Consider the following 21963-nt stretch of genomic DNA (forward strand, 5'->3'; position numbering starts at 1 on the left):
AAGAAAATAATAGAGCATTGATTTTAGCAGCCTTCCTTTAACCACTTGATACAAAATTTAATGGGAATAGTAAATATAAAAATAACTCCCAAAAGATAAAGATTTTTTTTTTCCTTGCCAGCAGTTTTGCCAAATAATTTTGTCCCAGTTTTGAGCTGTCTAATTTCAGTGTGCTTTTGGTGTTTTTCAGTGTTTTTGCTGTTTCTGCTGCTCTTACTCCTGCTTTGTTCCCCCTTAACACGAGTTACCATGTTGTGGTTTCCCCTTTATTTGAATTATGAAGGAATTATGTTGTGTTCCAAGGCTGCCAAGCTGCCCTTGCATGGAGTAGCCTGGGAGGAAAGGGAAAGGGAAAGGGTAGTCTGGGCCCTTTCTCCAGGTCACTGTCCTGCTCTGTGGCTCTGAGCAAGTCTCCAGTGCAGATTGGGGCAAAAACCTGCAGTGTGAGTTGCCCTAAAATAATGAAATGAAACCCCTCTTTTTTAGCCACAGAAATCCTCAGATCTGCAGAGACTTGGACACAGCATTAGAGGTTTCCTGCCTTCTTAACCCTGAGTGCTGCTGCAGCAGGGAAAGGGGCTTGGAGCAGCCTGGCATAGGGGAAGGTGTCCCTGCCATGGCAGGAGGTGGAATGGGATGAGCTTTGGGGTCCCTTCCAACCCAAACCATTCCATGATTCTGTGACAGCAGCCTCCATCTCATCCCATCCCTCCTGGGGCAGGGACAGCTCTGGGCAGGGATTCCAGCCTTGGGGTGTCCCAGCCCCAGCAGCAGCAGCTCAGTGGGGAGATGCTGTGAGCAGCACAATGAGGGACACTAGGCAGTGCTGCAGGTGGGTACAAGGGGCAAGAACACCTTGGAACTGACAGCTCTCATCCTGCTGAGCTCACCAGGGGGAATGGTGATCTCCAGCTGCAGCCAGGAAAAGCTTCTGAGCAGGACTTCAGTGGATTGTGAAGGGCATGGGATTGGATTGTGGCTGTTGGCAATCAAATGTTTATGAGTACAGTTTTCTATGGGGAGTTCTGGGGAGTTTCTGCCCCAATCACATCCTGTAAGGCATGTGGAATAGCAGGAGAAAACCTCTGGAAAAGTGGTCTGGAAAAGCTACAGAAGGAAATTTTGGTTTGATTAGGAGCAAGGGAAGAGTGGCTATGTGAGAGTGTGTCCCAAGGATTCCTGTCTGTGTCCCAGAGGCAGCACTGGCCAGGACTCCGTGCCCCACAGTGTGCCCAGGACAATAGAGGAGAAAGGGGCAGGGAGAGGGGAATGCTCCCTAAAGGGTGCCAGACATCGAGGGCAGGGATGAGAACACTCTCTCTTCCAATCCAGTGCCTGATCCATCCTAATGTCTGCCCCAAGATCAGCACAGACCCTGCTACTCTTTGAGTTTCTTATTTGACTCATTTTCTTGTAAGCCTGATGTTATCTCTGTGCTCTTATGAGGTGCTGGCAGCAGAAGTGCTGACTTGTAACATTGCAGGGCCAAAGCCATCTCTGCTCCAGGGTCGCTCCCCAGTGCAAACCTGGGCTTTGTGTGAGGCTGCTGGACCTTGGATTCTGGTGATTTACATCATTAGGTCTGTGTTGGCAAAATTCTCTTTACAAAAATATTTCAGGAGTGACTTTCCCACAGGAGCAGGAGTGGTGAAATTTTGGGGAGGGGGAAAAAGGAAAGCAAATAGCCACCCCTTTAGTGGTGGAATCATCTCTGCATGACTGAACAGTGGTTCAGGTACTCAGCACTGCCTTCTCTTCTAAGTCAGCCTTTGCAGAGGAGGATCAAGCTTTGATCTTTAGCAATGCCTTTTAAATAGTGTTATGGACAGAAAAGTGAATGTAGAGGGCTAAAAGATGATGTTCAGTGAAATCTCATTGCACTCACATGGAATAATCTCAGTTACTGGGGACACCTGGGGTGACTGCTCACCTCCCCAGCCCTTGTTCCTCTGGCCTTTCTCCTTTCTCAAATCTCCTGTTCAATTCATTAACTAAGTGAAACCTTTGCTGGAGTGTATGTGTCATCTCCCTTGCAAGGAGATCAGAACAACTTGGTTGAAGCACTGGTGGTTTGTCAGCCCTTCCAGAATCTCAGACTGGCTGTTCCTGCCCTCAGGGCAAAGCCAAACTGTGCCTCCCACTATGTCCCACTCACACCTTGGGACCTGGGTCAAGATGGCTCACCCAAATAAAGGCAAAGCTGATAATTGACTCTCTCACAACTGGAAACTGCTGTGTAAATAAGAGCCACACCACAGATCCCTGCCTGAGGGTGCAGGAGTGTGTGCTCCTCATTTGTGGCAGTCACTGGTGGCTGCCCTGGAGAGCCTGGGGCTGGGCTGCCCAGGAGCTGGACCTGCTGTGAGCTGCCACGGCCACATTTATGCCAGGAATGTGATTAAAACCTGGAAAAACTGAGGCCAGCCTATTCCCAGAGGCACTATAAGGTAACATATATGCCAGAGCAGCACACACAGCCCCTGTCTCAGGCTGGCCAGCCCAGGCCACAGGCTGAGCAGCAGCGAGGGGGGAGCTGCAGGCTGTGCCCTGTCTGGGCAGGCTGTGTTGGCAGCTGGGACACTTTGGAGTGTTTTCCCAAACACTGAGCAGCTCTCCATTCCAGGCAGAGAGGCTGGGTATTTTGTGGAGCTGCTGCTCTCCCCTCCTGAGCAGGCTGGCCCTTGGAAGGTGTGTTTTGTCCCTGTGTTGTGTCCTGGGCACAGGGCTGAGCTGGTGGCAGCAGGGCTGGCTCACTGCCACCCCACTTGCCTTGCATGTCACCAGCATTGCTCGTGCTGGGCTCCTGCAGCTGAGCAGATGTCACCAGCCCTATCTGTCCCCATCTGCCAGGGTGGCTCAGCTCAGGGTTGAGCCTTTGAGCTGCCACCCACTCGGGTTTAGCTCAAACCACTCCTGGCCCAGGAGCTGCCAAGAGCAGCTTTGGATTTCTTCTCCTGTTTTCAGGACTGGAACTGTTTGTGCAGCACAAGGCAGAGCTCAGTCCCAGTGCCCCAGTGAGGTTGTTGCTGTCCCAGTTAACACCAGTTGCATGCAGGCAGGTCTGAGCAGCCACTTTATCTTTCAAGGAAGATCCTTATCTGGGGAGGTTCTCTGGTTCTGTGTCACAGAGCAGTGTGTACTTACTGCTGTGCGTAAAATTATAGTGAGTGCAGCCCCAGCCATTGATCTTGGTCCAGGGTTATTCTGTGGAGTGTTGTTTGGTTGGGGGGTTTTTGGGACAGCTAGAGAGACCCCTGCTTTCAAATTTCCTTATTCCCAGAACCTTTATTCAGAAGAAAAATGGCTTTAGCAGAAAAAGCAGCCTGGAATTAAGAGTGCCTGCCTAAGTTTGAATTCAGAAGAACCCTCCAACCCCTGCATAAGTTGTGCTGAATTATCAGTAAAAATCTGAGCAACATCTCACACTGATTTTGTGAGGTAACTGTCATTATAGTAATTTTCCCAGATATTGTTTCCCTAAAAACATCCCAATTCTGTGTATGTTTTTAGAGTGTGTTTTCAGACTGGAAATCTCCAAACCCAAACGTGCAGAATCTTTATCTGATGAATTTGCAGTGGTGCTCCCTTGTCTCTGCCCAGCTGAGACTAAGCCAGTCCAGCACCCAGTGTGGGGCTCACCCAGCACCTCTGGTGGGGACCTGGCACTTTTTGTACTGGCAGGAAGCAGAAGCCTGCAGAAAATGTGTCATTTGTGTCAAATGTGTCATGTGTCATTGTGCCTGAGGTGAATCCTGACCTCAGGGAATCAGAGGAGCAGCAAATCCTGATCTCTGATAAGAAGTCTTGCTCCTTTTAGGACTGAACCATCTCTTGTTCTTGTACCTTCCTGCACAGCTGAAGTTTGCAGGCTGGAGATAATTCCAGCCCTTTGAGGGGTTTCTGACACAATTCACACCAGGGACACCTTTCACTCCCTTCCTTACCCTAAAGCTGAAAAAGGAGAGATATTTTTGAAAGGTTGTGAATCCACCAAGGAAAAGCTGCAGGAAAGGTTGAACTCCTTTCTCCACTGGGCAGTGTGGGGTAAAATCCTCCTCTTTGCCCTTTAGTGGCTGCAACCAGTGTGAGAAGTTGACCACAAATTGCAGCAGATGCTGAAACTTCAGCAACATTTAGGCAGCAGTTTGAGGGTTCCTCTGAATGCAAGCTTAAGCTCACTCCAATTCTAGGCCACTTGGGCTTGTTGGGGTTTGTTATATGATCTGAGATCAGAGATAGAAAAGTGCTGATTTTTGTAGGCCTGACTCTCTCTAAATGGGTTAACTTCAGGCTGAGGGGGATTTTCATGTTTACCCAGCAGACTCTGAATTATTGACGTTTTTTTGTGACACTGTCATGAGCCTGGTGGTATCTGATTTGTGCTTAGACTCTCGTGTCATTCCAGAAGCTGCACTTCTCTAAGCTTTCAGAATTTCTGTTTCCCTCCCTGCTTATGGAAGAATTTACAAAACAAACCTCTGAAACAACTACTGGGGGAGGGAGAGGAGTTGGGGGGATGGAGAGAGAGCAATGATCTGTTATTTTTAGGAGCTCCCTGTTCAGGCTGAGCACACCAGCTCTCAGCTCTGTGTGCTCTGCAGCCCACACACCAGTGCTGGGTGGCTTTTAAGCACTAAGTGCCCAGAGTAGGTGACTCTGTAGCTTTGTTTTGGAGCCTGCTCCATCAGCTCACATTAAAGTGGGGGCTGCTTTCAGTGCAGGAGGTTCCTCCTTCGGTTTCTGCCCTGCCACTCATAAAGGCAGCTGTGTTGTGTGTGGTTAGCTGAGCTCCCTCCAGAGCAGGCAGCCCTTGCCAGATGCACTTTGAGTCAGGCAGGGCTGTGCCAAAGCCATCAGGAGCCCAGCACTATTTGCTTGGAAAACCCGAGCACATCCACACAAGGAAATGTATAGTCAGAACTTCTTGTCAATATTTGGAGTTTCAGCAAGGGGGGAGAATTAAAAAAAAAAAAAAAAAAAAAAAAAAAGAAAAGAAAAAAAAGAAGGGATAACAATTTCCTGTTTTTAAGCATTTCTAGAAATGCACAGTTTGGTAACACACCAGCCCTTGACTTCCCACAAAATAAACAAAAAGTGTAAAGTAATGCATTTTTTCCCCCACCACGAACACCCATAACTGTGACCTGCTCTGGCTGCTTCTCCTTCAGCACCAACCTCAAAACACAAACAGGGCACAAACTCTCTGAAAGGAGACATAGAGACCTTCAGGTGCCACTCCAGAGGTGTTCCCACACACAGCAGTGGGGCTTGGAGCAGCAGTCACTCACTGGGCAGGTCACTCACTAGGATGGGCTGCTCACAGTGAGCATTTTGGGGTGACACAGCCCGTGGGGTGACACAGCCCGTGGGGTGACAGCCCCAGCAGCTCCTCCACTGCTTGCAGACCTCCAGTGAACCTGAAAGCTGCTCCCACCCAAAGCCAGCAGCCAGCCAAGCAGAACAGGGCAGGGAAGGGCAGAGCAGAGCAGGGCAGAGCAGGGCAGGCCAGGGCAGAGCAGGGCAGGGCAGGGCAGGGCAGAGCAGGGCAGGGCAGAGCAGGGCAGGGCAGGGCAGGGCAGGGCAGGGCAGGGCAGGGCAGAGCAGGGCAGGGCAGGGCAGAGCAGGGCAGGGCAGAGCAGGGCAGGGCAGGGCAGGGCAGAGCAGGGCAGGGCAGAGCAGGGCAGGGCAGGGCAGAGCAGGGCAGGGCAGGGCAGAGCAGGGCAGGGCAGAGCAGGGCAGAGAAGGGCAGAGCAGGGCAGGGCAGGGCAGGGCAGGGCAGGGCAGGGCAGGGCAGGGCAGGGCAGGGCAGGGCAGGGAAGGGAAGGGAAGGGAAGGGAAGGGAAGGGAAGGGAAGGGAAGGGAAGGGAAGGGAAGGGAAGGGAAGGGAAGGGAAGGGAAGGGAAGGGAAGGGAAGGGAAGGGAAGGGAAGGGAAGGGAAGGGAAGGGAAGGGAAGGGAAGGGAAGGGAAGGGAAGGGAAGGGAAGGGAAGGGAAGGGAAGGGCAGAGAGGTGCAGGGCAGAGGATGGCACAGCAGGGCAGGGCAGGGTAGAGCAGGGCAGAACAGTGCAGAGCAGGGGAGGGCAGGGCAGAGCAGAGGATGGCAGGGCAGGGCAGGACAGAGCAGGGCAGAACAGTGCAGGGCAGAGGATGGCAGGGCAGGGCAGAGCAGAGAAGGGAAGAGCATAGCAGAGCAGGGCAGCCCTGGTTTGCACAGGGGCTCTGCAGCCCGGGCTCTGGCTCCCCTGCCCGGTGGCCGTGGGGCAGCTGTGGGGCTCTGCAGCTGCTCCCAGCTCATGGGAAGCAGAGGGCAGCTGCTGCACAGGGCTCTGAGCTGCTGTCTCTCCCCAGGAGGCTCTGTCGGTGGTGAGCGACGACCAGTCCCTGTTCGAGCCCTCGTTCGGCGCGGCCGCGCAGCTGCCCAAGGACATGACGGCCTCCGGCAGCCCCGACTTCGGGCAGCCCCACAAGATCAACGCCCTGCCCCCCCAGCAGGAGTGGATCAACCAGCCCGTCAGGGTCAGCGTCAAGCGGGAGTATGACCACATGAACGGATCCAGGTAAGGAAGGAGCCTTTGCACACTTACAGAGTCGCAGTCGTGGAATCGCAGAGTTCCCAGGCTGGGAGGGACCCACAGGGATTGTTGAACACGACTCCTGAATCCAAGTCCCCAAACAAAGGCAAAGCACACACTTTTGTGCTCTTGTCCTGCACATCACAAACCCTCTCTGTGCAGGGCCATGTCCCACTCTCCTGCAATTCCTTCTTTTGTGACTCATTTTTAACAGCCTGAGCATCCCTCTGGTGCAGTTCTGCAGCATGTGTCCCTCCCAATCTCCATGAACACTCCATAAACTGGGCATGAGGTTTGCCAGGGCAGAGCTCATACTCTAGATGCTGCTGGAAATCCCGCATTTCACCTCTGGATGCTCTGTGGTTCCAGGTGCTCACAGAGGAGAACATGCAGCAAAAATCAGAGTTTCTGTCAGTGAGGCTCTGACAGCTGCACTGCTGGGCTGCAAGGGATTCACTGAAGGACACTTGTTATTTGTGCTCTACCAGGGTACAAGCAAACCTCTGGAAATGGAAAGCTTTTCCATGAAGAAGGGAGAAGGAGGAGACTGAGGTCCTTTATGGGAGTCTGTGAGGTGGAACAAAACCAAAGCCTCTGCCCACCACCCCTTGTGACAGAAGTGACACAGAGAATTCAGGAGTAACTGGAGGTGTGACTGGGGGAGGTGTAAGCTGCCCAGCTCACACCAAAGGGCAGCCCAGCCCCTGCCATTTGTACTTAGAGGTGAATCTTTTCACCTTGGTCAATGGGAAATTGAATGGCTTGAAAATATTTTGTTATAGCACTCAGGTAGCCCCTTTTAGAAACATTACTACAAGTTCACAGACTGGAAACAAATTTCACCTTTTTAAACATAATTTTTAAGTGTAAAAATATCATTTTTTTTTCAGTTTTAAATATAGATATGTTGTAGATACACTTTTGGTTCTTAGCAAAAGTTTTTAGAGTTCACATTATTTTTAAATGTGATTTGAATTTCAAAGTCACAACCATCTCTAGCATTTGTAGTGCTTCACACTGAAACTCTCAAGGGCTTTTCTACTTTAGGGTGAGTTTAGCAGCACATTTTCCTGGTCTCTGAGAACACAGCAGAGCACAGAGTTGGAAACAGAAAGCAGCCTTGCACTTTCAGGCCTCTACAGGGAGATGATGCTGTTAAAGACATCAAACAGCAGCATGCTGTTTTTTCCTCGTGAGTGTACAGTAGATGCTGATTTTACTGTCCGATAAAGGCCTTTGTGGCAGTTGCTTTCTTGGGGATCATTTGTAGGCTGAACTCCATCTCACCCTAATTGTACATCAGTAGCATTGCTTGACTTCATGAAAACCATGTGGGTATTTGCACTGTGTTCCCAATCTCAGAATTGGGGTGAAACATGGGAAAATGAGTTATTTCCTAAAAAAGTATAACACAGAGAGATGGATCTTGCAAGTAACCTGGGGGTTACCTTTGGCTACTGAGGATGGTTTTCTTAGGAAAAGGAGAATGGAGCCTTTGCCCAAATCAAGGATGACATTTGGACCAGCCTGGAGTAGTGGAGGTGTCCCTGCCCATGGCAGGGGATGGGATGGAATGGGATGGGATGGGATGGGATGGGATGGGATGAGCTTTAAGGTCCCTCCCAACCCAAACCATCCTGGGATTCTGTGATTGCTCACACACAGCCAGACCCACAAATACAAAGGGGTTCCTTCCTTTCCACTCCTCTGTCCCAGGGAAATCTGGCAATCTTCCCAAGTGGAGCCCTCCACATCCTCTGAGCTGCCATGAACCACACCTGCCTGTGCAGATCCTGTAAGCACAGGCTCTGTATCATTCTGAGTGTATCCATGCTTGTACACCCAAATTGTCCAAGTTGTTCCATGTGCTCTGGAATGAAACATCCTGGGCTGTCTTTCTGTGGTGATTCCGGTGTGCACATTTCCTCCTCTGCTCAGAAAAAAAGGGAAATAAATTTGCCCGGACAAGCTGATTCATGAAAAGCTGTAGGAGCCCTGGGAGCCATGGAAAAGGGCCCTGGAGTGTGCTGGTTCTGGGCACACAGGAAATCCTTCTTTACAGACTTGCTCAAAACTCTGAGGTTCTTGGACACAAAATGTGTCCCTAAAGAGAGGTGACCCCTGTCAGGAGAGAAGAAAAGGCTGCTGTGAGTGTCAGGGCCATGCACTGCCAGGGCTCCCACCCTGCCTCTGGGTAACTCCTTGGCATGGGAGCTCCAGGGCAGCTAGGACAGGAGAACATTCCCCTGACTCCTCCATCTGCTCTTCCCTTCCCTGGGCCACTGCAGCCACTCCCTGCCTGCCCATCAGCTGCCTGGCCAACCCCACACACGTGTGGGTGCCCAAACCCTGCCCTAATCCCAACCCCAATGCCTGTGCCAATCCCAATGCTAAACCAAATCCCAGCCCTAATCCCAGTTTAAATGTCAGTGCCAATCCCAATGTCAATCCCAAACCCTGCCCCCAATCTCAACCCCAATGCCAGTGCCAATCCCAATGCCAAACCCAATCCCAGCCCTAATCCCAACACCAATGCCTATGCCAATCCCTGTGCCAATTGCAATGCCAATACCAGCCCCATGCCAATTCAAATCCCAGATCCAATGCCAGTGCCAGTGCCAATACCAATTCCAACCCTAACACTAATGCCAAACCCAATGCCAATCTTAACCCCAAGGCCAATCCAAGTGCCAATGCCAATGCCAATCCTAGCCCCAATTCCAATCCCAGCCCCAATCCCATTTATCTCCAGCTGCAGGCTGAACAGCCCCCAGTGTGCCCCTGCCTCTGTTCCTGCCTCTTGTTCCTCAAGTGCCCTCTCCCCGTGTTGCAGCTGCCTCCTCTGCACGATCAGCCTTTGTTGTGCTGTCACCTGGGCTGGCACTGCTGCTGGGGGCTGGGGGGGAGGGGGGGGCCTGTGTGCTCTGCCAGGGACACAGCTCCAGCAGGGACACAGCTCCAGCAGGGACACAGCTCCAGAGGGGACACAGCTCCAGCAGGGACAGAGCTCCAGTGGGGACACAGCTCCAGAGGGGACACAGCTCCAGTGGGGACACAGCTCCAGCAGGGACACAGCCCCAGCAGGGTCACAGCTCCAGCAGGGACAGAGCTCCAGTGGGGACACAGCTCCAGCAGGGACACAGCTCCAGCAGGGTCACAGCCCCAGCAGGGACACAGCTCCAGCCGGGACACAGCTCCAGCAGGGACAGAGCTCTAGTGGGAACACAGCTCCAGCGGGGACAGAGCTCCAGCAGGGACTCAGCTCCAGCAGGGACACAGCCCCAGCAGGGTCACAGCTGAAGCAGGGGCACAGCTCCAGCAGGGACACAGCTCCAGAGAGGACACAGCTCCAGACAGGACACAGCTCCAGAGGGGACACAGCTCCAGAGGGGTCACAGCTCCAGCAGGGTGACAGCTCCAGTGGGGACACAGCTCCAGTGGGGACACAGCTTCAGCGGGGACACAGCTCCAGAGAGAACACAGCTCCAGCAGGGTCACAGCTCCAGCAGGGTGACAGCTCCAGAGGTGACACAGCTCCAGTGGGGACACAGCTCCAGCAAGGACACAGCTCCAGAGGGGACACAGCTCCAGCAGGGACAGAGCTCCAGTGACACAGCTCCAGAGGGGTCACAGCTGAAGCAGGGACACAGCTCCAGTGGGAACACAGCTCCAGCAGGGACACAGCTCCAGCAGGGACAGAGCTCCAGGAGGGGACACAGCTCCAGCAGAGTCACAGCTCTGGGGACCCAGCAGTGCTGGAGCTGGGGACAGCAGGGACAGCTCCCAGCTTTGCCCTGTCTCTCAGGGACCAGAAGCAGGGCCGAGGGTGTGCTGAGCTGCTTTGGTGCTCAGCAGGGTGGCAGAAGGGTCTTTGTAGGACCTCCCTGAAGGCTAAACAGCATGGAAAACCCACCCAGCTTTCTACTCTGTGTCAGGATCCCCTGGTTTACCCTCAAACTGGAAAGAATTTTCCAGGTACATCCTTACTGTCTGTAGGGGTTGTTCAGGCAGGGATCAAAGTTTTAGGAGAAAAGGTGGGAATTCTGCACTATTGCAAGATTCAGATGTGGAAATTTCATTAACTCCTGTACTGTTATCAGACCCTGAAGCAGGTTATGCCCTTGCCCTCAGACAGCACCTTGCTCTGAGCAAAATCCATTTAAAATTATATACCAAAAACCAAACAAAAAAAAAAAAAAAAAAAACAAAAAAAAAACCAAAACCAACAGAAAAAAAACCAGAAAAAAACCCCAACAACAAATAAACAAAAAAATCAACAAAAAATCTTTCACATTTGAAATTTTACTGAATAAAGGAGGAAGATTACTTAGAGAAATGCTGGGTAAAGTTTAAGCCAATTTTCAGCCAATGTTAGTAAAATAGTTTTCTTTATATTTTACATAAATTTCAAATGAACAAAGCAACAGGAATTCCAGATCTTGACTGTATTTACTGAGCTTCCCCAGATCTGCACTTGCAGCTAAACTCAGTGAACGATTTTTAAAAAATATTACAAAATGTGTCAGATCTTCAAATATCAAAGAAAGTTCTGTGCTGATGAGTGTGGGCAGATTCCCTGGGCAACCCCAGCTGTGGCACGGATTTGATCCAGCTGAAATAATGACGTTGGTGCTTTGGAAATGCCTTGGAGCTATTCAGCAGAGACATCCCAGAGCAGCTGTGGCTGCTCCATCCCTGCAGGTGTCTGAGCCAGGTTGGACAGGGCTTGGAGCAGCCTGGGACAGTGGCAGGTGCTGGAGGGTGGGACTGGATGGGCTTGGACACCCAAACCCTGTCCCAGTGTGAGGTTTCTCCTTTTTCCCAGATCACCTCAGAAGGACATGCAGTGGTTTAAATTCTGGTTTTTCCCAAAACAGCTGATGAGAGATTGCTGGAGATGGTTTTCAGAGGCTTCAAGGATTGTTTATTGTTTCTTATCTCAGGAACTTTTTGCCCGGCTAACAGTGGTCTGCCCATCTGGGCATCCATGGTGGAATCTGCCTGGTGAAGGCAGGGCTTATCTTATATAGCCTAAATTGCCTGCTACATGTTTATAACAATTTTCCAATACAATACAATTTTATTAAATGATCCGGCCCTGACCCCATCCAATCCAAGAGTGCCAACGTGTCACCCAACATGGATGACATGGAGAAGGAGGAAGAGGTGTCTACCCCCCAAATTCTCCATCTTGGCCACGTGTCCCTTAACAGAAACATTCCAAAAAGTCTATTTATCTACGTTCTAAAAGTCTAATTTACACTTTACTTATTTTAGTGGCTTGTTTCCATTCCCTCTGGGTTTGTAATTTCCCCAGGGGTTAGAATTCAACACCTGTGACTCAGGGGTCCGTGAGACCCTCACCAGGGGGGTTTTGATACCCCCACAAATGGATTCTGTGAGGTTTAAGGTTCTTCTCGCTCCAGAACATGAATACAGCGCTGAGATTTGTCCCGGGTGTGGCGGGGCTGTGTCGCACCGAGCCCGGGCTGCGCTGCCGTGCGAGCCCTGACGGGCGAGCACCGCCCGTGCCTGTCCGAAACACGCCAGCCCCGCACCCTCGGGCAGCTCTGACAGCCAGCGGGGATGGGGCTCCAGCGGCTCTTTGAAATGCTGTTTATTGCATCCAACGGCACGGCAAGTTAGTTATTGTGTTAAATGTTGTTTGTTGTGTGCAGAGGATGTAGCAATCCACAGGTTGGGGGTGATAAGAGCCCAGCCCACAGCTTTTCCAGCATCAGCTCTGGGTTCATCTGAAGTCAGCTCTAGTTCTGGTTACAGTGCATTATACACTTTTCATTGCAGAGCATCTTAAAACATGACAACCAATCAATACCTTTACTATTACAACTACTAACATTACCATATTCATGTTACTATTTCCCAATCACAAAAGTTAGTGTGTTACAGTTTAAGCTAGAAGCTGTTTTTCACGGTTTTTTCAGTGGAAATTTTTGAGATTTTTTTTTTTTTTTCTGCTTGCAACATTGGCATTTTTGTTTGCCTGTGAAAATCTTTTTGCTTGGTAAAAACATATTTTGTTTGAGGTGGATTTATGACTTTTCTCTGAGTCATAAAAACCCCTTCCAACTCACCTCTTAGTTATCCAGTAAGACTGGCTCAGCAAATCTTTTCTTCTATATCAAAACTTGTTTCAATTTCTATTCCTTCTTCAGATTCTACATTCAAAGATCTTTCTGCTATACATGCATATCTGTGAGCCCTTTCTTTACAATCCTTATTTTTCCCAACATACAGCATCTTTCAGGGGAGTTTCCCTCTTCCTGAGGCATTCCTGAAGTGCAGGCAGGTGTAAGTTTGGGTAGCTGACTGCTCATTCTGTAAGAGCGGACCACGAGCAGAATATCGGTGTCTGCTCTAAATTCCTCCACTCAACAACAACAAATTAAAATGGGACTCCACACCAAAAAGTAGCATCCTGTAAAAGAAAAGAGGGGTGGAAGAAAGGTAGAATGAAAGGATAGGAAATAGGGATAGAAAGGAGGAGTGATTCCCCTGAGTCAGGTTCAGAAATTCCTGAAATCCATTATTTTGCTCTTTCAAGCAGAAGCCAAAGGTGATTCCTAGACAGAGCCCAGGGACAGTGATTGTTTTATTTCCACACCTCTGGAGCCCAGGCTGGAGCTGGACAGAGGATTTACTGGCCAGTGCCAGGCGAGCTGCTTGTCCATTTTGGCCAGTGTAGGAAAAACTTTCCTTGGCATCCCCAGAGAAGAGAGCTGCTGGAACAAGGAGCCTCTGGGCAGTGGGAATGAGCTCTGCTCATGTTCCTTGGACTCTACCCCTGCCACAGGGACTGTGCTTGTGAAATCATCCTGTAGCCATTTACCTGTGTGCAGCCACAGTGCTTCCTGCCAGAGCCTGGGCAAATCCAGAATGGAGAGCCTCTGGAACATCTGGAGTCTGAGAAAAGTCAGGGATTGATCTGGCATCTGACATGCCCTCCCACAAACCTTTCAAATGGTGAGGGAGTGTTTCTCTGAATCCCAGCCATGGGTATTCCATGAATACACCATGCACAGCTCCCAGCTCCCTGCTGTCCTCTGGCACTGTTGCTGTTCCCCAGGCTGAATCCTTCCCTGTATGGCCACAGCTCCACCTCCATCCTGCTGGAATAAATCCCTCACCTGGGGCTGGGCAGGGCAGGGGCTGCAGGGCTGACTCAGACTGGCAGAACTGTCTCAGTTCCCTAGAAGAGGCTGTGTTTGGTAGGAAATGCTGGGTTCCAGAGGGCACAAAGTGAAGGATCCTCTCACTTGCTGTCACTGAAGATTCCATGGTGTTTTCTCAGGGACAGCTCAGCCTCCTGCTCAGTTCAGTTTGGGTGATGCTATTCCCAGTTATGTGTGTCCAACAGGGTTAACTCTGGATGCATCCATCCCAAAAACTTCCCCAGAGGGAAGCCAGGCAGCTCTGCAGCCACATGGGCATGACCCTGCAGGTACCTGGAGCCCATTCAGTGTCCTGCAGGATTAGTGCAGTGGCTTCTCTGCCCACAGTGCCTGGTAGAAGCACCTCAGTCCCTTAAAGTTCTCTTCAGACCTTTCTGCCAGATGTCTCTGGTACTTGGCTCTCTGGGTTTGGCTGCTGAGACACAGAGTAAGGGATGGGCAGGCTTGGAATGCCAGAGCAGAGTCTGTGTTGTGAAAGATCATCACAAAACCACGGAGGGGATCTCACAGCCCTGGGGTTATTTTGGTTACTTCAGAGTGAGGGTCATGTGGGTGTGCAGGGAGCACAGCCAGCCAAGGGCTCTACTCTGTCCCTGTGCTCATTCCAGGCCAGCAGAAACATGGAGAGGCTCTTCAGAAGGTGTTGTTACCCAAGAGTCTGCATATCACAGTCACAGAATCCCTGAGAGGTTTGGGCTGGAAGGAACCTTAGACATCATCCAAATGCAAGCCCCTGCCATGGGCAGGGACACCTTCCCCTGTCCCAGGCTGCTCCAAGCCCTGTCCTGCCTGGCCTTGGGCACTGCCAGGGATCCAGGGGCAGCCACAGCTGCTCTGGGCACCCTGTGCCAGCCCTGCCCACCCTGACAGGGAACAATTCCTGCCCAATATCCACCCAGCCTTGCACTCTGGCAGTGGGAGCCATTCCCTGTGTCCTGTCCCTCCATCCCTTGTTCCCAGTCCCTCTCCAGCCCTTTATGCCCTGGCAGGGGCTCTGAGCTCTCCCTGGAGCCTTTTCCAGGTGAACACCCACAGCTTCCCAGCCTGGCTCCAGAGCAGAGGGAGTCCAGCCCTCTGAACATCTCCATGTTCTCCTCTGGATTTGCTCCAGCAGCTCCACATCCTTCTTGTGCTGGGAGCCCCAGAGCTGGACCCAGCACTGCAGGTGGGCTCTGTGCTGGAACAGTTCCCCATGGAGCTGTATGAGAGGAATACACAGAATTATTTGATCATAAATAGTGCCTGCCCATCTGTAGGAGCATTTTCCAGGGAAATTTAACTCCAGAGCAGGATGGGAGAGACAACCCAAGTGCCCAGGCAGGCAGGAGAGGAGGTTGGAGGCTGGTCACTGGCCAGGATCAGTGACCAGTCTGAGCCCCTGGAGAACATTCTGAGCCCCTGGAGAGCAATGTGAGACCTTGGAGCACAATGTCACACCCTGGGACACTGTGTGACACCTGGAGCAGAGTGTGACAGCCTGGAGCACAGTGTGACACCCTGGAGCACAATGTGACACCTAGAGCAGAGTGTGACAGCCTGGAGCACAATGTGAGACCCTGGAGCACAATGTGAGACCCTGCAGCACAATGTCACACCCTGGGACACTGTGTGACACCTGGAGGAGAGTGTGACAGCCTGGAGCACAGTGTGACACCCTGGAGCACAATGTCACACCCTGGGACACTGTGTGACACCTGGAGGAGAGTGTGACAGCCTGGAGCACAGTGTGACACCCTGGAGCACAATGTCACACCCTGGGACACTGTGTGACACCTGGAGGAGAGTGTGACAGCCTGGAGCACAGTGTGACACCCTGGAGCACAGTGTCACACCCTGGAGCACAGTGTCATACCCTACAGCAGTGTCACACCCTGCAGTACAGTGACACCTGGATCACTGTCACACCCGGATCACTGTCACACCTGGATCATTGTCACACCCAGATCACTGTCACATCTGCATCACACTGTCACACCTGGATGATTGTCACACCTGGATGATTGTCACACCTGGATCACTGTCACATTTGGATCACTCTGCCACACCCAGATCACACAGTCACTCCCAGATCTCAGATGTCCCCTGGCTCTCCCCAGCCCGGCCGTGCCCAGCAGGACTCACTCAGCTCCTCGGTGCTGCCCAGGGCCATTTCCTGCCAGCACAGACACCTTTATCCCCTGGCAGGAGCATTCCCCATGGCAGGAGCATTCCTCATGGCAGAAGCATTCCCCATGGCAGGAGCATTCCCACCTGACAGGAGAATTCCCCATGACAGGAGCATTGCCCCATGACAGGAGCATTCCCCCATGGCAGGAGCATTCCCCATGGCAGGAGCATTCCTCATGGCAGAAGCATTCCCACCAGGAACCAGCTCTGCTCCTTCCTTGTGACATCCCTGCAGCTCCTCAGCCTCTCCCCAGCTGCCTCAGGACACTGAGCCTCCAGCAGTTGCCTCTGTGGAGGAGGATTTTGGTTCCCTGCCTGGAAAAACAGTAGGCGAAATAGTAAACCCTTAAATTCAAACATGTGTAAGTTATACATCTTATTTCCATTTTGGAGCAACATTCCCTTCGTCAGACATGAGGAAAAAATTACCATCTGCCTTGGAATATCTCAGTGGAGCATTTATCTCCCAGCCATGATAACTGAATTTCAGGCACTTCTCCCTTCCCCCCAGTTCAGGTTAAGAGACAAATTTGTTTAGTGTCCTGCTTGGAATTCCTGCCTGCTGAACTCAAGAGTGGGATTTGTGCAGTGTCACTGTTCTTACCCTGCAGGGAATGATTCCCTCCCAAACCTCTTGGCTTCTTGCAGAGGAGGAGGATGGCTCTGGGGTTAAAGCATGGCCTAAAGTGCCCTGGAAATGGCTTTGGGATTAAAGCCTGGCCTTGCCTGTGCATTAATTCCCCCCTTGGAAAGGTGAGGGCAGTGATGTGTCCTGCCCTGGAAGTCCCCTGGGATGGGATGTGCTGTGTGTGCCTGGCAGGCTCAGCCCTGGGCTCTGAAGGGACTAAAGGCAGGAGCTGCTCCTGCAGCTGCAGAACACAGTCCCTGCTCCCTCTCTGGCCTTTGGAGGCTCACAGTTCTCCCAGAGTCTTCCCATGGCCTTAGCACTGTGTCACCTGAGCTGCTGGGTGTCCCCTCTTCATCATTCCAGCACCTCAGGAGTTAAACCAGAGTCAGAGCCCTTTTCACACCCTTTGAAGTTCCTGACTCATACCTGAGGCATGCAAGATTCCCAGATTTCCTCACCAGCACTATTTAGCAGAGATTAATAATAGAATAGAACAATTAATAGAATAATTAGTAAAATAATGAATAGAATAATAGAATAATAGAATAATAGAATAATAGAATAATAGAATAATAGAATAATAGAATAATAGAATAATAGAATAATAGAATAATTGAACAATAGAATAATAGAACAGGCTATGTTGGAAGGGACCCACAAGGATCCCTGAGTCCAGCCCCTGTCCCTCAACAGGACACCCCACAATCCCACCTGAGTGTCACCCACATGCTCCTGGAGCTGTGGCAGGCTCCAAGGACAGACAAGCTTGGTCTGTTCAGCCCTGTATGAACCAGACTGTGCTGCCTTTGGCTGCTCTCTGGGACAGTCCTGTCACTTTGGGTGGCTGTTTGGTGACCCAGGGGCACTGGTGGTGACCCAGGGGCAATGATGGTGTCCCAGGACACTGATGGTGACCCAGGGCACTGATGGTGACCCAGGGGCAGTAATGGTGACCCAGGACACTGATGGTGACCCAGGGACACTCGTGGTGACCCAGAACACTGGTGGTGACCCAGGGGCAGTGCTGGTGACCCAGGGCACTGATGGTGACCCAGGACACTGATGGTGACCCAGGGACACTCGTGGTGACCCAGAACACTGGTGGTGACCCAGGGGCAGTGTTGGTGACCCAGGGCACTGATGGTGACCCAGGACACTGATGGTGACCCAGGGACACTCGTGGTGACCCAGAACACTGGTGGTGACCCAGGGGCAGTGTTGGTGACCCAGGGCACTGATGGTGACCCAGGGGCACTGGTGGTGACCCAGCTCTCCCTTTCCCTTCCAGGGAGTCCCCCGTGGACTGCAGTGTGAGCAAGTGTGGGAAGCTGGTGGGAGCAGGCACGGAGTCCACGCCCATGAGCTACAGCACGTACATGGATGAGAAGAACGGGCCTCCCCCCAACATGACCACCAACGAGAGGAGGGTCATCGTCCCTGCAGGTACCCACACCCTGGGCAGCTCTCCTTGCTCTGCCTGCAAGAGAATCTGCTTCACTTTGGTTATCTGCTCTCAGAGGAATTTTCTCTCTTACAAACCCAGAGTTTCTGGGCAGTGGGAATTCCCATGTCCCAGTGCATGATCTGAATCAGGATAGGCAGCAGATAATTGGTGCTTTTTCTTTTTCTTTCTTTTTTTAAAATTCTTTTAAACTTTCTTCTATTTTTTTTTTTCCCTGGAATGAAGTGTTGTTTTGGTGTGCTGAATCAAATCCCTCTTCTGTCATGTGTTAGAGCAGAATCTGCTTCCTGGGACATGCAGGGGATGATCAAAGAGGAAAGAAGTGGGCCCAAGTTATAACTCCCCTGGTGCTCTCAGGATCCAGCTGCACTTTCAAGTCACACTGATTGATTCAAAATGAGCTATTTAGTTTCCTTTAACTTTTTTTTTTTTTTTTTTTGGTTGTTGTTAGAAGTAGAAACCCAGAAAAATTCTATTTTGCAGGAACTGCCTTATCCTTCCAAAAACTGTCACACAGAAACATTCCTGTCCAGTTTTGTTTGTGTTTGGTATCCACATCTGCTGCCTGGAGCTGGCAGGATGCTCTGGATGCATTTGGACACTCAGGGGTGAGAGCTGCTCTGGGGGAACTCAGGGGTGAAGCCTGAACCAGGAGTGAGGAGCTGCTTCCCTGTGAAGTTTCTAAACAATATCCATGTAAACAGGGCCAGGAAGTTTCCAGCACAGGAGCCAAGGCTGGCCCAGTGCACAGCCCAGAACTCACCCAAGGGTTTCACAGGGCAGGGAGGGCTGCAGCCAGTGCTGCCAGAAGGAAATGCACTCGTGGAATTCAGCTCCTTGCTCTGAGCATGAGCAGATGACAATTCCCAAGCATTTGCCATTTAGGATGAAAAGGAAAAGCTCAGAATGAATGAGGTGAGGAGAAGCCAATAAAAGATTGATGGCAAATCTTTAAGTCCCGTTGGAGCTGATGTTTGGGAGACTGGCTGGGCTGGAGACAGCAGCACAATCCAATGACAATCCAATGTCACCCTGCCTGCAAAGGTGGAGCTGGCACCAACCCTCTGCTATTCAAGATGTTCCAGGGAGAGCATTTATCCTCTGTTAAAAAAAAACAAGGGTGAGCTAAAGTTTAGCATTGTTGAAAGAGGGGGAATTACTTCCAGTGCCCCCAGTGGAAGAGAAGGTTTGGAATCTCCTCTTTGAAGAAAGGGAAGGAAAGGAACTTTCCCCCCCTTATGACCATCCACAAATCAAACCCTTGAGATACTTGTGAAAGAGCAGATGTACCAGACTTTGGAAGACAATAATGAACATCATCACAGATCTCTGGCTGCAGAGACACAGCTCAAGTCATCCAAGAAAGGCATTTGGATATTTTAATTTAATCCAGAATGGAGATTTATAGTACATTAGGGCGAAGATAAGCAAGAATAATGTCACATTAGGCTTACAATGGTAGTAATAATGAGCTCTAAGCCATGTTTCAAGAAGGCAGATTTTCAGACACCATTCAATGTCTTTTACAGTGTTTAAAGGAAATTCACTCTGCCCTCTAGAAAACTCAAGACAAATAAGTCTTTCAATTAAAAAAAAAAAAAATTAGAATCTTTCATTGAATACTTGCATTGTAAATTTTGCAGCCTTCTGCCAGTGCTTAGAAAGCAGAATTTCAATTAACTATTGCCAACTCTTGAAGGAAATCCATCTGTCGTTCCTAGAGCAGACTTGCAAAGGTGTGGGGTTGTAAATTCCATGTTCTGAATTCAGCTTTCAGTAGCCCAGGTTTTCTGGAGATTCAGTGGGGAAATGTCTCAGTTACAATTTCAGTTCCCTCGGTGTCATTCCCTGTTTGGGGCTGTTATTCCAGGCTCAGGTGCCCAGGGGTGCCAGTGTGGGCACTGCCTGAGCTTGTGTGCCCAGGGGTGCCCTCAGCCTGGGCACACAGTGTCCAGCCTGGGCTGAGGCATTGCTTTATAGCCCCTAAAATCCTGGCAGAGGCATTTCTTGCTCTGCCCAGAGTACCCCCAGAGCCCTGGGCATGTTCCTGATCCATGTTCTCAGCTTCCCAGGATCTCAGGTGGCTGAGCTTTGTCTCAGAGCTGACCCAGCTGTTAATGACACAAAGTTTGAACTTCTTTGCAATCCTCTGCAGCTGCAGCAGGACATGAATGTGCAGCTCAGGCTTGGGAAGGGGAAAGGTGGGGAGCACAGGAAACACCTGAAAAGGCTGATATGCTCTGGAAGGACTCTGCCAAGTGGGATCAGGGCACCAGCCCTTGCTGGGGCTCTCTGATCTAATGCCCTTTCCAGAATTCCAAGGCTGATTGCTTTTTTTAACCACTGCTGCAGCCACTCATCTCCACGGGCCCTGAGCTCCAGCTGGGCTCAGAGCAGCTCCTACGTCAGCAGAGCAATAAAGATCCACAGCTGGAGTCTGCTGGCAGCCAGGGATGCCCAGACAGCACAACCCACCCTGCCCCCACAGCTGGGGGGGTTAGGGGACAGGGGAGGTACAACTGTGCTCCTGCCCTGGCTGAATAACTGACTCACACAGGCAAGCTGCTCTGTTTTAGCAATACCATTTTATTTATTTTATTTTATTTATTTTATTTTATTTATTTTATTTTATTTTATTTTATTTTATTTTATTTTATTTTATTTTATTTTGTTTTGTTTTATTTTGTTTTTGGATCCCCTTTGCTGATCATGAGTCCCCCATGCTCAGGGTTTCTTGTGCCAGTGGTGGGGTTGCCTGCACAGAGCTTGTTCCCTATGCCACAGCAGGAGCAGTAAATTCGGTGTGTCTGCCTGGGGAAACAGTGGCTCTGCATGGAGTCTGGAGGGGTGTGTGTGCCCATCCTGTGTGTGTGTGCCCATGCTGTGTGTGTGTGCCCATCCTGTGAGTGTGTGTGTGTGTGTGTGTGTGCCCATCCTGTGTGTGTGTGTGTGCCCATCCTGTGTGTCTGTGCCCATCCTGTGTGTGTGTGTGTGTGCCCATCCCTGTGTGTGTGTGTGTGCCCATCTTGTGTGTGTGTGTGTGCCCATCCTGTGTGTCTGTGTGCCCATCTTGTGTGTGTGTGTGTGTGTCCATGCTGTGTGTGTGTGCCCATCCTGTGTGTGTGCCCATCCTGTATGTGTATGTGCCCATCCTGTGTGTGTGTGTGTGTGTCCATGCTGTGTGTATGTGCCCATCCTGTGTGTGTGCCCATCCTGTGTGTCTGTGCCCATCCCGTGTGTGTCTGTGCCCATCCCTGTGTGCCCCTCCCGTGTCCCCCTCCCGTGTGCCCACGTTGTGCCCTGTCCTGCCAGATCCCACCCTCTGGACACAGGAGCACGTGCGCCAGTGGCTGGAATGGGCTATCAAGGAGTACGGCTTGATGGAGATCGACACCACCATCTTCCAGAACATGGATGGCAAGGAGCTCTGCAAGATGAACAAGGACGACTTCCTGCGCACCACCTCCCCCTACAACACGGAAATTCTGCTCTCTCACCTCAGTTACCTCAGGGAAAGTGAGTATTGCCCTCCCTGCCCCACCCAAAACTGCCTGGGATGTGCAGCTCCCAGGGCAAACCAGCAGAGAAAGGCAAGCAGGGAGAGCAAAGGGGAAACAAGGAGTAAAATGGGCTTGGAAAGTTTAGATGAACACAGATGGAGCTACTGGTGCTATCAGGGAGGTGAAGAAGTGAGCAGGGCTCTGGAGGAGATTAGATAAGTCTTGCAGATAACAACATCTGTGCCTATGTGATAAAAATATACATGTTTGCCATGGAGATTAAACCTGACTTTAACTGATTTGTCTCAGGCAGATGATTCCATAGCTGTGCCCTCCCCAAAAACAGGACCCACAGTTGGCCAGGGCTGGAGTTTCCTGTGCTCCTGCAGGCCCAGGTTTGTTAGAGAGAGTTGAAAATCCAGGAGTCATTCCCCATAGATAA

General features: G+C 51.0%; 1 protein-coding gene across 3 annotated transcripts in view; it reads left to right on the plus strand.

Annotated features, from left to right (window-relative positions):
* Positions 1–21963, plus strand: part of FLI1 (Fli-1 proto-oncogene, ETS transcription factor) — an 85573-nt gene that overhangs the window by 40452 nt on the left and 23158 nt on the right. For all 3 annotated transcript variants that reach the window (XM_079326688.1, XM_079326690.1, XM_079326689.1), the window contains 3 exons: positions 6349–6557; positions 17848–18002; positions 21334–21537. In XM_079326688.1, coding sequence (XP_079182814.1) covers positions 6349–6557; positions 17848–18002; positions 21334–21537 — 568 coding nt within the window. The remainder of the gene's footprint in view (positions 1–6348; positions 6558–17847; positions 18003–21333; positions 21538–21963) is intronic.

The sequence above is a fragment of the Erithacus rubecula genome, assembly GCF_903797595.1.
Source record: "Erithacus rubecula genome assembly, chromosome: 25".
Taxonomy (NCBI): domain Eukaryota; kingdom Metazoa; phylum Chordata; class Aves; order Passeriformes; family Muscicapidae; genus Erithacus; species Erithacus rubecula.